This window comes from Strongylocentrotus purpuratus, unplaced genomic scaffold (genome assembly GCF_000002235.5).
Source record: "Strongylocentrotus purpuratus isolate Spur 01 unplaced genomic scaffold, Spur_5.0 spur5_scaffold_9, whole genome shotgun sequence".
NCBI lineage: Eukaryota > Metazoa > Echinodermata > Echinoidea > Camarodonta > Strongylocentrotidae > Strongylocentrotus > Strongylocentrotus purpuratus.
In genome coordinates this window covers 34,991,259-35,004,908 of record NW_022145615.1, presented here as the reverse complement: position 1 = coordinate 35,004,908, position 13,650 = coordinate 34,991,259, and the positions used below count along the sequence as shown (strand labels likewise).

At 37.3% G+C, this 13,650-nt stretch overlaps 1 protein-coding gene across 4 annotated transcripts in view; it reads right to left on the bottom strand.

The window, feature by feature from the left end:
• Window positions 1–13,650, bottom strand: part of LOC578459 (adhesion G-protein coupled receptor V1) — an 85,054-nt gene that overhangs the window by 58,419 nt on the left and 12,985 nt on the right. For all 4 annotated transcript variants that reach the window (XM_030976810.1, XM_030976807.1, XM_030976809.1 and 1 more), the window contains exons 8-22: window positions 13,029–13,330; window positions 12,339–12,477; window positions 10,797–11,545; window positions 10,216–10,339; window positions 9,596–9,856; window positions 8,996–9,128; window positions 8,188–8,408; window positions 7,348–7,547; window positions 6,659–6,821; window positions 6,187–6,407; window positions 5,572–5,708; window positions 2,764–2,889; window positions 1,891–2,105; window positions 1,244–1,485; window positions 455–856 (exon numbers count right to left, since the gene is read on the bottom strand). In XM_030976810.1, coding sequence (XP_030832670.1) covers window positions 455–856; window positions 1,244–1,485; window positions 1,891–2,105; window positions 2,764–2,889; window positions 5,572–5,708; window positions 6,187–6,407; window positions 6,659–6,821; window positions 7,348–7,547; window positions 8,188–8,408; window positions 8,996–9,128; window positions 9,596–9,856; window positions 10,216–10,339; window positions 10,797–11,545; window positions 12,339–12,477; window positions 13,029–13,330 — 3,635 coding nt within the window. The remainder of the gene's footprint in view (window positions 1–454; window positions 857–1,243; window positions 1,486–1,890; window positions 2,106–2,763; window positions 2,890–5,571; window positions 5,709–6,186; window positions 6,408–6,658; window positions 6,822–7,347; window positions 7,548–8,187; window positions 8,409–8,995; window positions 9,129–9,595; window positions 9,857–10,215; window positions 10,340–10,796; window positions 11,546–12,338; window positions 12,478–13,028; window positions 13,331–13,650) is intronic.

Below are 13,650 nucleotides of genomic sequence, written 5' to 3'. Positions count from 1 at the left end.
AACAGAACAAAGGAAAATTATCATTATGTAAAACTTGATAAATTGTATGAAATATTGGAATTGATAAGCATACATTAATAATGAAGGAAATATCATACTGACTGACATGTAAGCCCAACACCTTGTAAAAAATATAGGTATCGGTATATTTAACATGACTACAACAACTTATTGCCTTTCTAGTGTTCCTTTGAAGAGTATGTAAAATACATTACAGACCTCCCATGCTATCTGATGTACATTTACATTTAATTCTAAGGAAGACTACAATGACGGTTGAAACTGTTAAGTTTTGACCAAATAAAGTCAAATAAACTATTCCATACTTGGGCAAATCTCTACATGCCTCACTCAACGAGTACATACATGCACAGAAATTCAGATAATTATTAGAAATTATTGAAACAAAGATTAGTTAAGCAGACCTAATGAAAACTGACAACATAGTTCATACCACAAAATCTATTGGGTTCTTTCCAGCAGACACAGCAGAGCCATCCACAGTCCTCCACTCCACTGTGATATCCCCTAGCAACCCCTGGGCTCTCACTACCAAGAGCCTGGCCACACCCTCCTCCTCCCTAACCGTGGTCTCCACTAGTCCCAAGGCAGGAGCCAGGAGCGGGTCGGCCTGGTCTGGTGGCTGACCGATGGAGAACTGGAGGAGACCATGCGGGTTGTCACTGGATGGGATGGAGATTAGATTGGTGGCAGCGGTGGGATCGATGCTGGCTCCACTGGTGTTGGTTGATCCAATCAATCCATCATCAGAGAACGGAAGGTAAGGTAGGAGGTGGACAATGAACTCCTCCAGCACTTCTGGAGCCAGGTCATCCACGGTCGTAAAAGTGAAAGTCTGGGAGGAAGAAAGTAGAAGGGAAAGAGTCATTTACAACAGACGGACGGACAACCACAAAACATAACGCCTCCGGCTACCTCGTAACAGAGGCATAAAAACAGAATTAGATTAGATTAGATTATATATTAAATTGATGTTGTCACATCACTTATCAAATTGTTTCTATAAAGTTTCATTCATACTTCAAAGAGATAGGAACTTGTGTTTCATGTAAAATGCACAGCAATTTGTTCTCATTCACAATTTTCACAGATCTATGATAAATTTGCTCATAGGCAATCAAACGCAACAATTTCAATAGCTCATATCAGCCACTGTAACTTGCTTTTGATAATAAATTCTATGCTGCTTAAATAAAGGAATAGATGAAGTTTGTTATCATACCTGTTCTCTAACTCCATTTCCAAACACGACCACCCCTGATGCATTGACAAAGTCCTCTTCTGCAATCATATCTGTGGACTGAAGGCGTACTTCCCAGGGGATGGTTACAATGCCCTGGTCACCACGGGAACGGACGACCTCACAGGTGAAATGAAGAGCCTCCGTAGATGAAGTTGAAGCATTTGTGGAAGTGCATTGCCCAGAGAAGCCAAAGAGTCCATTGGCATTATCACTCTTCAAGACTATCGAGTCAGTAAAAACACAAGGGGGTGTTAACATTGATTAATTTAAAAAAACATAAAGAAAGTCTCCTACAAATGTGGGTATTTCATTGCTAAGAAAAAATGTCACTGGAGAATTTGTACAAAATGAAGTGATCTGTAATTACATTCTGTTCAACCTTCAAATTCAAGTATTTTGAATTCCCACTTGACATTAAACTTGTTACAAATGATGCTATCAAAGCGGGGGAACTTTTGTCTCTTTAGATGGGTTTTAAAAGAACAAGTGTTTAATCCAGAGTCAGGTCTTTTGGATGATGATATTAAAGTCCAAAGAAATAAACAATCAGACTTGATTGAAACATGTACATCTTCGCCCCACAAAAAAAAAATTCATATACAGAATCACAACGATCAACTGCTCACCTGATAGTAGGGCCACATCTCCACCATCACTGAGAGCTGCGCCCCCTCTGACAGACATGAGAGACAGGGTGAACACCTCGTTTCCTTCCTCCTCCACATCCTGTACAGAATTCACTTCCAGGTCAGAAGAGGTCACGCCAGGGGCAAAGGTCACAGTTCCTGATATGGGAGTCACATCCTGGGCCACAGGGTTGTTAAGGAGCTCCATCATCTCTCTGTAATAATAATAATAATATAAATTTATAACGCGCACGATCAAGGTTCCGATCAAGGCGCGACAGACAAAAATGATGCAGATTACACAAAACAGTTCAACAGATATTATTTCTACACATAATTGTAGAATTGTGTAAGACAACACACATGGAATACAGTACTTTCAGTTCCAGCAGGTGTACAATGAATAGTGAGTGGTTTTAATACTTTACTGGGCATGCTCCATCATCTCTCTGTAAGACAACACACACATGGTGAACAGAACTTTCAGTGCTACAGAGTGTACAATAGTGAGTGGTCTCAATACTTGACTGAGCATGCTAAGGTCCCTGGTTGAAGTCTCAGCAAAGCATCAATATCCTCTGGCACGACATGCATCTACCTTTGCCATGTAAACTAATGTGTATGGTACTTGGTAGGCTTTTTAAAGTGAACAGTGTGCTGAAAATGGGTGTCAGAGCTAAAGCCAGGGTACTAATTTCCATATCACTTTGGAAATCTATATCAATCATAATGTGTTGTGTACTATACAGGAACGAAATAGTAAAGAGGACTGAGCTGCAAAAAATGAATCAAAATCCCCTCTTAGCCTTTTCCAATCCATAACACAAGAATAACTTCATTTTAATCATGAAAAGACTGGTAATCATTTCTCACCTCTCTTGAAGGACACTGTTGTATATCCTAACATCCTGTAGCATCCCAGTGTAGAGTTCATTCCCCGGTCTAGATGCTCCTACATACAGCTGCCCATCACCATCCAATACAACACCAGCAAGGTCACTGTATCAAAATAAGTGACAAAAAAAAAACTTAAGCCCTTAAGATCACTAAACAATCTGATAGCCAGTGCAATATGTGTATTTTTTTAATTTTAATTATCAACAAATTTCAATATTCTTCGCAGATTTCCAATGTAATTCCTTATTTCTTAATTCATCATGAAATTCAATTCCAATATTTCCGATATGTTTTACCAATGACACAAACTCAATCCTTCGGCATGCCAAATTTGTAATTTATGGTTTTAATGATTAACTTCAATAGTTTATTTTTAGAATGTTTCAGTTATGATTTTCATGCTTATTAATTGAAATTAATGAGTTGCCATAATAATTGTCAGTTGATCACTTTTATTTGAATTTCAATGTTGATTGCCTAGACTGTTTTAATATATTATTGTATAATTGCTTTTATCATGTATATACATTGTAAACTGTTGTAACCATTGCAATTTAGTCTTTGGACTGCGAGAATGGATAATTATCAATAAAATCCTTCAATCAATCAATCAATGATCCAGTTTTGGATATGAACATTCATTCAAACATTAAATCTCAATGACTCAAGGATCTCATTCATCATATGATTAATAAAATCTAGATTTCAAGACATTTCTTTTCAAGATTACATGGAGGAGGAAAGCTACATGGTCTAAGAATTGTAGTGACATCAGATATTTGTCTAATATTTGGAGTCGGTTCAGCTTTTATTGTGAATAGAAAGCATTTTTTTAAATACACAAAATTCTGGTTGTTTATATTGTTATCATTATAATAGCCTACATCAGGAAGATGATGTTTGTTTAGATTTCCATATCTAATATGATTGCCAGATCTTCATAAATCAGATAACAGATCATAAAGTGTGTGGATGTAGGGCTTTAGTATTTGCTTAGTCTCATATTTCAAAACTTTAAATGATAACACATTTACTGCAGAATACTGTTAGACTAAACACATTTTAAATGAAGGTAATTATACCACCACAAAATAGCAAAGATAAAGAAAACACTAGAAAATTTAATTCGTCATGCGGACGAATTAGGTGGTCTGTCTTCACTTCTTACCATATATTTGAGAATGGGAGAAGTTATATAGACATGTAAACAATGATGATGATGATCATATCATCATCATGATGAGCATGATGATGATCATGATAGTAATGGTGATGATGATGATGATAATGATAATGTTAGATGTTGATAATAACGATAATGTTAATGATATTGATGATGATGATCATGATGATGAGCATGATCCCGCAGCTGATGGAAAAAATGAGGGGACATTTAGATAGCATATAGTCTCAGCTATAACATACTCAAAAAGCATCAAAAATCAAGCAGAAACTATATAGAGTAGGGAGAAGTTATATAGACATGTAAACAATGCTGATCATGATGATATTGCTCGCGAAAGACGTACGGGAATGTAGAATCCAGTTTTGAGAAAAAGTCATGTCCTATAGAGAATACACACAAAATGTGCAAAATTGACATGCCTCCTTTAATCGCAAAAATACGCCATGATGCCTTTGTCAAAAGGAAATATCGTGGCGACTGCATTTGTAGAAAATTGTCTCAGCTAGAACATATCTAAAATTGGAGGATCATCGATCAATATTCACAGAGATACAATAAATTTTCTAAAAATATGCTGACGTCATAATATGCAAATAGATATTTTGAGTTCAGAGGCTATTGTGATGACATCATGAGTTCATCGAGGGTCAAATGAGACATGAAATCATATCTACGATTCTTACTCTATCCAAATATGAAAATAAAATTAGGGGTCTGCAGGCATCTTAAAGAGCTACAATTGATTTGGTACAGGCATGTTTTCGCCCATATATGCTATGTATTACAAGAGCTTGCACGCACAGACATTATCTTAAACGGACGCTCATTCCGTTATTAATGCTCAGAAAAAGGTAAACAAGGTATCAAAATGCTTGGCAAAAGATGTCAAATATGATGACAGAGAAAATATGGCGATTTTACGTTGCAAAATGCCTTACGAGCGGGTACGCGCGGAAACGCGCACGCATAGGTGTGCGAAAGCAAATTTTTCAAATGCTTAAAATGACCTGATTCATACTCTCGTTTAATAGTTAAGTGATTTTGAACATTTTTAAATTTTAACGCACGCATACGCTCGCATCATGACCTTTATGTGACCTTTGATGACAGGACATGTTGATCCTTAACCTGAAGTAAATGTGATATGAATATGAATGACCTTTGCGGATGCATCATGAAGATATGATGGATAATGTGATTTCACAAAATGGCGCCTGGATGACCTTAAAAATGTTACTGTCACGTCTCATGACAATTACCTATGACTGTGCCAAAATTTAAAGAAATTTACTAAACTGATATTGAATTATCCTGGTCACAAAAAAGCGAAGAATTAAATAAAAATAAAGAATAAATAAATAAAGAAAGAAAATTCTGACGAAATCAATAGGTGGTCTGTTGACAACAGACCACCTAATGACACACCCCATCATGTTGCATTACATTACAGTCAGGATAACAAATTCACAAAAACTCCCATATTGCTTACAGCTCTATGTAGAGCAACATAAGAGTTATCAAATCAATACATGAAATCCTAACATGAAATATGATAGGGTAGGAACATTAAAGCATATTTCAAATTTAAAAAAACTTACAGATCTATTCCAACTGCTATACCATCTATATAGAGGTTTGCTTTTAGTCTCTGGTTGTCCACTGTGACTACAACAAAATGCCATGCACCATTGGTCAGTTCCAGATCAAATCGGGTGGTCCCAAGGGCAAGGTTGGTCTGGAGAAAATGAGACATTATTTTACATATTAGGAATTAGAGCAATGCAGATATAAAGATTGTACCAAAACAAATTAGGTGTGTTCAGAATCAAAAGATGCTGTACAAGCAAAACCAAGAATAGCAACTGAGAAAGATTCTCACACAAAATATTTGTAAAAAATCACAGCAAAGTTATAACAGCTTTATAAAAACAAACAAGTAAATGTAAATACAATACAATACTCATTTTTACAGTACAAGTACAAAAAACAATTTTTTTTTATCACATCTTATAACAGATTTATGTACAAATCAACAAAAGCAGACATTTAATGTTAATATTTTCCTTCAACCCATATTCTTTGTAAAACAATTCCTCAGAGAGGTCTTAAAGCAAATTTATCCTTAATGATTACTTTCATTCTAGCAACACTGGCAAAAACAGGCCTAAAATCGAAACTTCAATTTTGTTTAAATGTAAGCGTTAAGACCTTACCAGTGTTGCTGTAGAGTACTCCAGCTCGAGGTATGTGACAGTCCTGGAAGGAACCTGGAGCCTGAGGCCGTAGTAGGTCACCAGGGCAGAAGCAGAAGAGACCTTAGAGATGATGAACCCATCACAGCCCTGGTCAGGACGCACCCAAGCGCTCATGGTAAACCCTGCGGCTGTGTCGGTGCGGGACGGGTGGTAGACTTGGGGTACTGTCATCAGTGATACTAAACACAAAAGAAAAGTAATCAGTCAGTACATGTACCAAGCAAGGGCTGTTACTGCTACATTTCTCAACCAGTTAGTGGCAATAGAATCACAACATACATGAAATTCACAAAAGACCATCACAATGGCATATGTGAACAGGTCTTAAATTAAGTCAACTAGATAAATGTGTTAATGTTTTAATACTAGCTTGTGATGAATATAGTCTGAACCACTGGTATATAGATAATTCTGATTGAGTGCTACTTACATATTTGCCCATTGAAGGAGTAGACGGGTGTGCCAGTGTACTGACGCTGTTCACCGGTCACTAGAGTTACTCCGTTAGAAGGATTATATTCACCAAGGAAGAGGAGGTCAATCACGCTAGGGAGGTTCCCTGAGATGATATCTGAGTAAAGTTCCCAAACAGCCTGCCGGAAGAGAAAAATGTTTAGTGTAAATTCGTGTTTTTAATCTTTACACTTCACCACTATAGAGATCAAATCCTGGTATCTAATCTATATTCTGCATATCAGATACATATATCTCCTCATCTCCAAAATTGTGCACAGTAAAACAACTTCACTTTGTTTTGTTTCATTGTTCTGTCTTGTTTTGTGTTTCAAATTAATGCTTGTGTCATAATATTATCAAAAGATTTATAACCTTGTTTTTTCAGGACCAAATATGAAATTGGCTAACTTTTATTAATAACCTCAGGACTCTGTTGTTCAGACTGTTGCAACCCTTTCAACCTAAGCTACTCAATGATCTGTAATTGTTTTAAAATGTTTTGATCTCATCCATGTGACTTAACAGCATACTTTCTTCAAAATAGTCCATGTCAGTGAAAGGCGACAGAATTTTCCAGAGCAATCTATTGACCATACAGCAACGCTTTATTATCACAACTAATAAATACAAAAAAGAACTTGATGGACGCTTGTTCTGACTCACCCCTACAGACCCAGAGGTCCCCTGGAGTCTCTGCACAGTGAAGATGGCTGTTGCTAGGTCCTCATCACCAGGATAGTAATCCTCAGCAACATCCTTCTCCCTTGAGGACGAGGAGAATACCAGGACACCGTAAGGGTCGTCATTCACCAAGATCTCAATGGATGCAGACAGGGACTGGCTTGTAGACAGTCTCCCTCCACCTAAATGAGATAGAGCAGTTATATTCATGGTACGGATCATCTACGCCCTGTCTAATACATAGGTGCGCCTGACCCAAATCAATTACAAGTCCCTCCAATTAATCATACATTTACAATCTCCTATCTCGTTGGTACATAGTTTTGACCGACTTCAAGCTGGGGTCAATTTGAATCAATAGCAACTCTTAGGAACATAGACAGCATTAGCAAGGGGAATTGATCAATGGGAGATTGGATATCATACAGAGGTTATCATAAACTACTATGCTGGTGACACAGCATGATTACCCCCTATTCCTAAAATAATGTTAAATGATATATCATAAATTCAAAGTACTAGTCATATACTGAGAGGGAAAATCATTGTGCGCCCCACAAAAGAGCCGTAGCAGGGGCATCCATAAATACATGTACTGTAGCATCAAAGAAATAATACCTATATACTGGGCACAGGACAAAATGCTACAATTTGATTATACGCTACATACTTCCAATTTTTATATTCAGGTAATACACTTCTTTCACCTCAACATGTATGCTACTGCCAAATGTTCAATTGTTCTGATGTTAAACAGAACTATGTACAGTCTTCAGTCAAATATATATGTGAGATAATGAAGGAACATAAGATAAGCCATACCATTTGTACTTGTCAGCGTAAGCAAGAAGTGTTCGTTGAACTCTGGGATACCATCAGTCAGGGTCCGAAGGGTGATAGTCCCTTGATTCTGACTGGTTGCAAACTCCACGTAACCTCTGACCTCTTCAAAGTCTTCATCGTCAGAGAGAGGTGTCGAGGTGTTGGTTGTGATGACCCAGTTGACCTGGACTATTCCAAAGCTACCACGCTCTCTCACAACACTGTGGAGTGAACAAAGTTAGTATCCATCAAACGTCTCAAAGGCCATTATCTAACTTGTATTTCACATGAGAAGGATAACAAAACATTTCATGAGATAGAATGATAATGTGGAAATCCAACATTTCCTCTGGCTTAATTTGTCAAAGAGAGAGGGTTAGAAGTGTGGATTGCTTTTAGCTTAGATGATAGGCATACACAAGAATTAGGTAAAGTGTTTGGGCAGGGTTAGGAATTCAAGTAGTAAAACTGACCACAGAGAAATTGTCATTGTGGAGTCAGTTATATAATCTCTGAAAACCTTATTATGCAAGGTCAAGAGAACAAGGAATACAAACATTTAGAAACTCTCTCTTTTAATGATCAAAAAGCTTGTCTGCTCTCTACAGAAATCCATCATTATTTGACTAGATTTTACTAGATAATACAACTTATATTTGCTTGATTCTCTCTATTCAGGGCATGCATGCACAATGAAGGTTCATCTATTACCGGTATTCCTGTCCTTTTGCATGCACAATTACCCCCCCCCCTTTCTCTCTCTCTCTCTCTCTCTCTCTCTCTCTCTCTCTCTCTTTATATTACTTACACAAAGTTCAAGACTGACTCCTCATTAGTGACAACATCTTCAACTGGTTCTAGGAAACTGAACACACCTCCTGGGTCATCATTAGCTTCTATAGTTACAGTTGCTATGCCAGAACCATACACTACAATATCACCTGTAACGGATAAAATGAGAGGATAGGCTTAATGTTGGTATTTCATGTAGTTCTGTCTTGTATATTTGTATGATATATTAATACATCTATGTAAGAATTTTGTACATTTAGGTCAATGATGGAAAACAAATTGGTGAGCATGTAAGATGTACAATGTACACAGAACCACTCCCCCTCCTCCACAAACCTCTTCACATTTATGCAAAAAGTAACTTTTCAATATTTTCACAACATGACTTCTAGACTAGATTTGAAACAAGGCACATTTTACTTGAAATGTCCAAAAATTAGAAACAGTCAATTCTATGACTACATCAGCAATGCAAGCAACATGTTTCTAATCGTGTATTATTAATGAGAGTAGTTTAAGTATTCTAGAAACAGATGAAAGAAGTACTGCCAATCTACAGACAAAAGACATACAAAATTTCAACATGTTCACACCCTAAAACAAACATAGTTCTTACCAATGGGGTTGAACAGCTGGACCAAGAATGTTTCAGAATCTTCAGGTTCCGTGTCATCCAAGATGAGAAGATCAATAGAGGCCGTCATGACTCCAACAGGGAAGCTCAGCTGACCGCTTGTCTCTGCAAAGTCATCTCTGGTCGATAGGGCTGTGCCTGGCAGGGTCCGGAAGTCTACAGTGGCTGCAGAGTCTCCAGTGCTGTTCCGCCGGACAGTCAGGGTCACAGAACCAGGCTCATTCACAGTAACATTCACAGGATCTGGAGAAGAAAATCATGTTCAATAAATTTCTCAAAGGTATAACATGTAAATATTTTAGTTTTTTAACTGATAGAGAACATAATTCAAAGCAAACCTTGGCAAATTCAATTCCAATAAATAAAAGGTAGGCACTATGGTATAAAATTACATGAAGAAATAACATTTGAATGAAAGATAATTTGAGGACCCATTGCACTGATATACAAAAATGAAACATTGTATAAAGTCCAAGAAGGCCACATAAGTGAAGGAAATTGTACTTGATGTACCTCAGACTTAGGCAAACTTTTGGCATTTTCTAAAGTGACACAAAAGTTCTATGCATAACTTATACAAAAATTAAGAGATTACAACTCACCTTCAAAGAAGACAGCATCATCATTTTTATTGATGTTAAGAGTGGCTGTAGCAGGTGCTCCAAGACGGCTACCTCCAGTTGGGTTAGAGACAGTGATAGTAAAACTCTCAGATCCTTCAGGAATCTAGGAAGAAACAAAATGTGTCATTGATTTAAAGAAGAAATTATAAAGTCTACAAATATCAAGTTGATACACATGTAAGTAATTTGAAATTTCGAAGTGCACAATCAACTGAGAAACTGGTGTCTGTGCTACTCATTTGCCTAATAATAGTAATAATAATAGTGGGTTCTAGTATAGCACTCATGTCTGTCAGACTTGACACTCCTGGTGCTCCCGATTATTAACCTGGCTTTAGCATGGCTGCCATTACGGCGCTCAAGCATTTCAAGGAATTAATTCCTGCCAAGTACCCATTTACATAACCTGAGTTGAGTGAGAAAAATAAACAGAAATACAAATGCATGCATGAATTCTGCTTAATCCAGTCTTCATTTGTATTCCTGATATTTAATCATAATTTCCAAGATGAAAATAAAACCGTAAAAACAAAATCTGTGTAAACTTCCAGATCATATACCTGGTCATTGCGAGCTGTGACAGAAACAAACTTGAGGCTTTCTCCATTCCCAAATGTGACAACACCTTGAGTAGGAATAAGATCAAAGAATGATCCTGCAGGCTGTACATTCCAAGATACAGAAGCCTCTCCGAAGGTACCTCTCGACCTCACCACCGCAAACTCAGCCGTCTGGTTGCTACTGCTAGTGCTCTCATCAATGTAGATCAAGGCTGGGTCGTCTTGGAATTCAATAACGCCATACGGGTCATCGTTGCTGAGGACTGTGATCTCTATCATGGTACGGTTACCAAGTTTGCTTGCAGGCGTGCCGTATGGGGAGAGAGTCAGGTAAAATGTTTCATCTAATTCAGGGATGTCATCAGCAACTGCTGCAAGAGTGATAGTGTAGGTATGGACACCAGGTGGAAACTCTGCCAAGCCCTGGGCACCAAAGAACTCTGCACTTCCACCCCCCTCGATGGAGAATACAACACTCCTCTGGACCAAGCTTCCACCAGTACGTTCCATCTGGATCTGGATGACATCACCTCCTTCTGAGATGGTGTATGGTCCAGCCGTGGAAGAGGAGAACTCAAAGCTGCCACCAGGGTTGTCGTTTTCAAGGATGGTGACAGTGGCGATGGTGTCTTCGGAGCGAAGAAGCTGATTATCTGGAAAGACTTGATAAAGTTCCACTCCAAACGTTTCATCTGTTTCCGCAAGTTCATCAGGTAAAATTTCAACAGTGAGGACCTGCATAGATTCACCTAGATGTTGAAAAATGAAATGAATGATAACATTTCAAAAACTTGATATAAAAGAAGTACAAAATACATTTAAACACCTTTACATGCTAAAACTTGAACTTTTGATTTGATATTTAATTCCCAATAAAAAAAGATTCAAGAAAATGTGGGGTGACTACAACTACATTGCGACAACTGAGATTTAATTCTGGTAGAAAAAGGCAATTCCAATGAAACTGGATACAATGAACCTACATTAGCAGTTACCTGACTATAGAAAGACCACCTGTATATAAAGGCCATGTTTCTGTTTCCCTTGAATAGTGTTTCTCATTGAGTTGTGTACTTACAGAGCCTGTACATAAAGACCACCTGCCTATAAAGACCTCTTTTCTTGTCTCCATTGAGTGGTCTTTATATACAGTTAACAGCAGAATTATTCATATCCCTTGTAAATTTGATGTCTTTGGTATTTTGAAACTCAAGAATGAAAGGTGGACATGCTAAATTGGGGCCTTTGTTGAATACCTAACGATGTATGCCACATTTTCTAGAAACATGACTTGGGACAAATAAATTTCACACACTTGAAAAATTCAAAACTTGGCAATGGTACAAACAATTTAATTTTAGTTTTCAACTGTACAGATTTTACTGCAACAGCTTAGAATTGACAGTATCTACTATTCATCATCGGCAATCACAGAACTCTGACAACATTTTGAGGAAATAACAAAATAAAAAATGGGCTTCAATAATTGCATTCTAAGCCATTATTCTAAATAAAATAACTTTAATCTATGCATCTTCTCACCTGGAGCAAACCTGACAGAGCCATTAGGAAAGCCATAGTCATCCTCAGAGGCAATGTTCCCTGAACCTGATTGATCAATGATCCTCCAAAGCACCACGGCTTCTCCTGATGTACCTTCTCGGGTCAGGTTCAGTGATAGCTGCATGTACAACAAGACAAAAATAGGCCCAAGGGAAAAAGTCAACAATAAATATATGAAATGATGCAAATTTATTTGTAAGTGTCTAAAGCAATTCAAATGAACAAGGATATTAAGAATAAGTGGAAGATTTCAAAAACATTTCAAACAAAAGTTTGAAGCATTCTTCTCTGTGTTATCAACTGTTTATTCACCCAAACACGTTAATTTTTTGTTGAACAAACAAGACGATATTGCTTGGACAGTACAATTTTGAAATAGATTTACCCACATTTAACCACATGTGTAGTGTGTCAAACTTGAATTATTATAGTGCCCGTACCATCAGGCAAATAGGACTTGTCTTTCATTATACGGTCTCCAAAAAAATGTACATTCAGTACATTCATGTTCATGTACACACAAAAGGGCAACAAAACTAGAATAATTCCTGAATACAATTATATATAATACTGTCTGTAAATGAATATGAGCTTGTGCCCTTCTGGCTCTCAACAGACTATTACTTTTCTAAAGCTCAAGATTTACAAAGGATTTCAAATAAGACTCACTTCATATGGATTTGGGCCCATTGGTTCCTGGACATCCACGGCCAAGCCAAACATATTGAAGCCAATTTCTCCATTAGCAATGGCTGTCGTTATTGGCAGAGATACTGTGACCTTTGACCCGATGCGAGGGCTGGTGGGCGGGAGGATCGGAGTTGGACTGAGCAGAGACACATCCACCAGCGTGATGAAAAACTGTGCACCAAGACTGAGGAAAGCATTGGCCTGAACAGGAACCTCAAAACGATGGACGGAGGTTCCATCCAGGAATACTGTTGTACTGCTGCCAACAGATTCTAAGACATCTATAAGTGAGGAGAATTATGAAATGAAGCACAGGACAAAGCATTTCCTTTTTTCAGCAATTGAAAATTCATATAAATATCCAAAGGTTTACTCTAACACCGTAAAGAATATATATATATATATATATTAATGTGTAAATCTCACATTAAAAAGCTCTTCATATATATGTATATATATAAGTAAACCATTATAAATAAGCATCATCAAAAATTTAATGTTTTACTTTGTTACAACAATTTTGTATACAAATGACACATAATGTATCTTGATCTGTAATGACTAATCGTTAATTTTATTCTTTTGAAATATCAGTAGAATT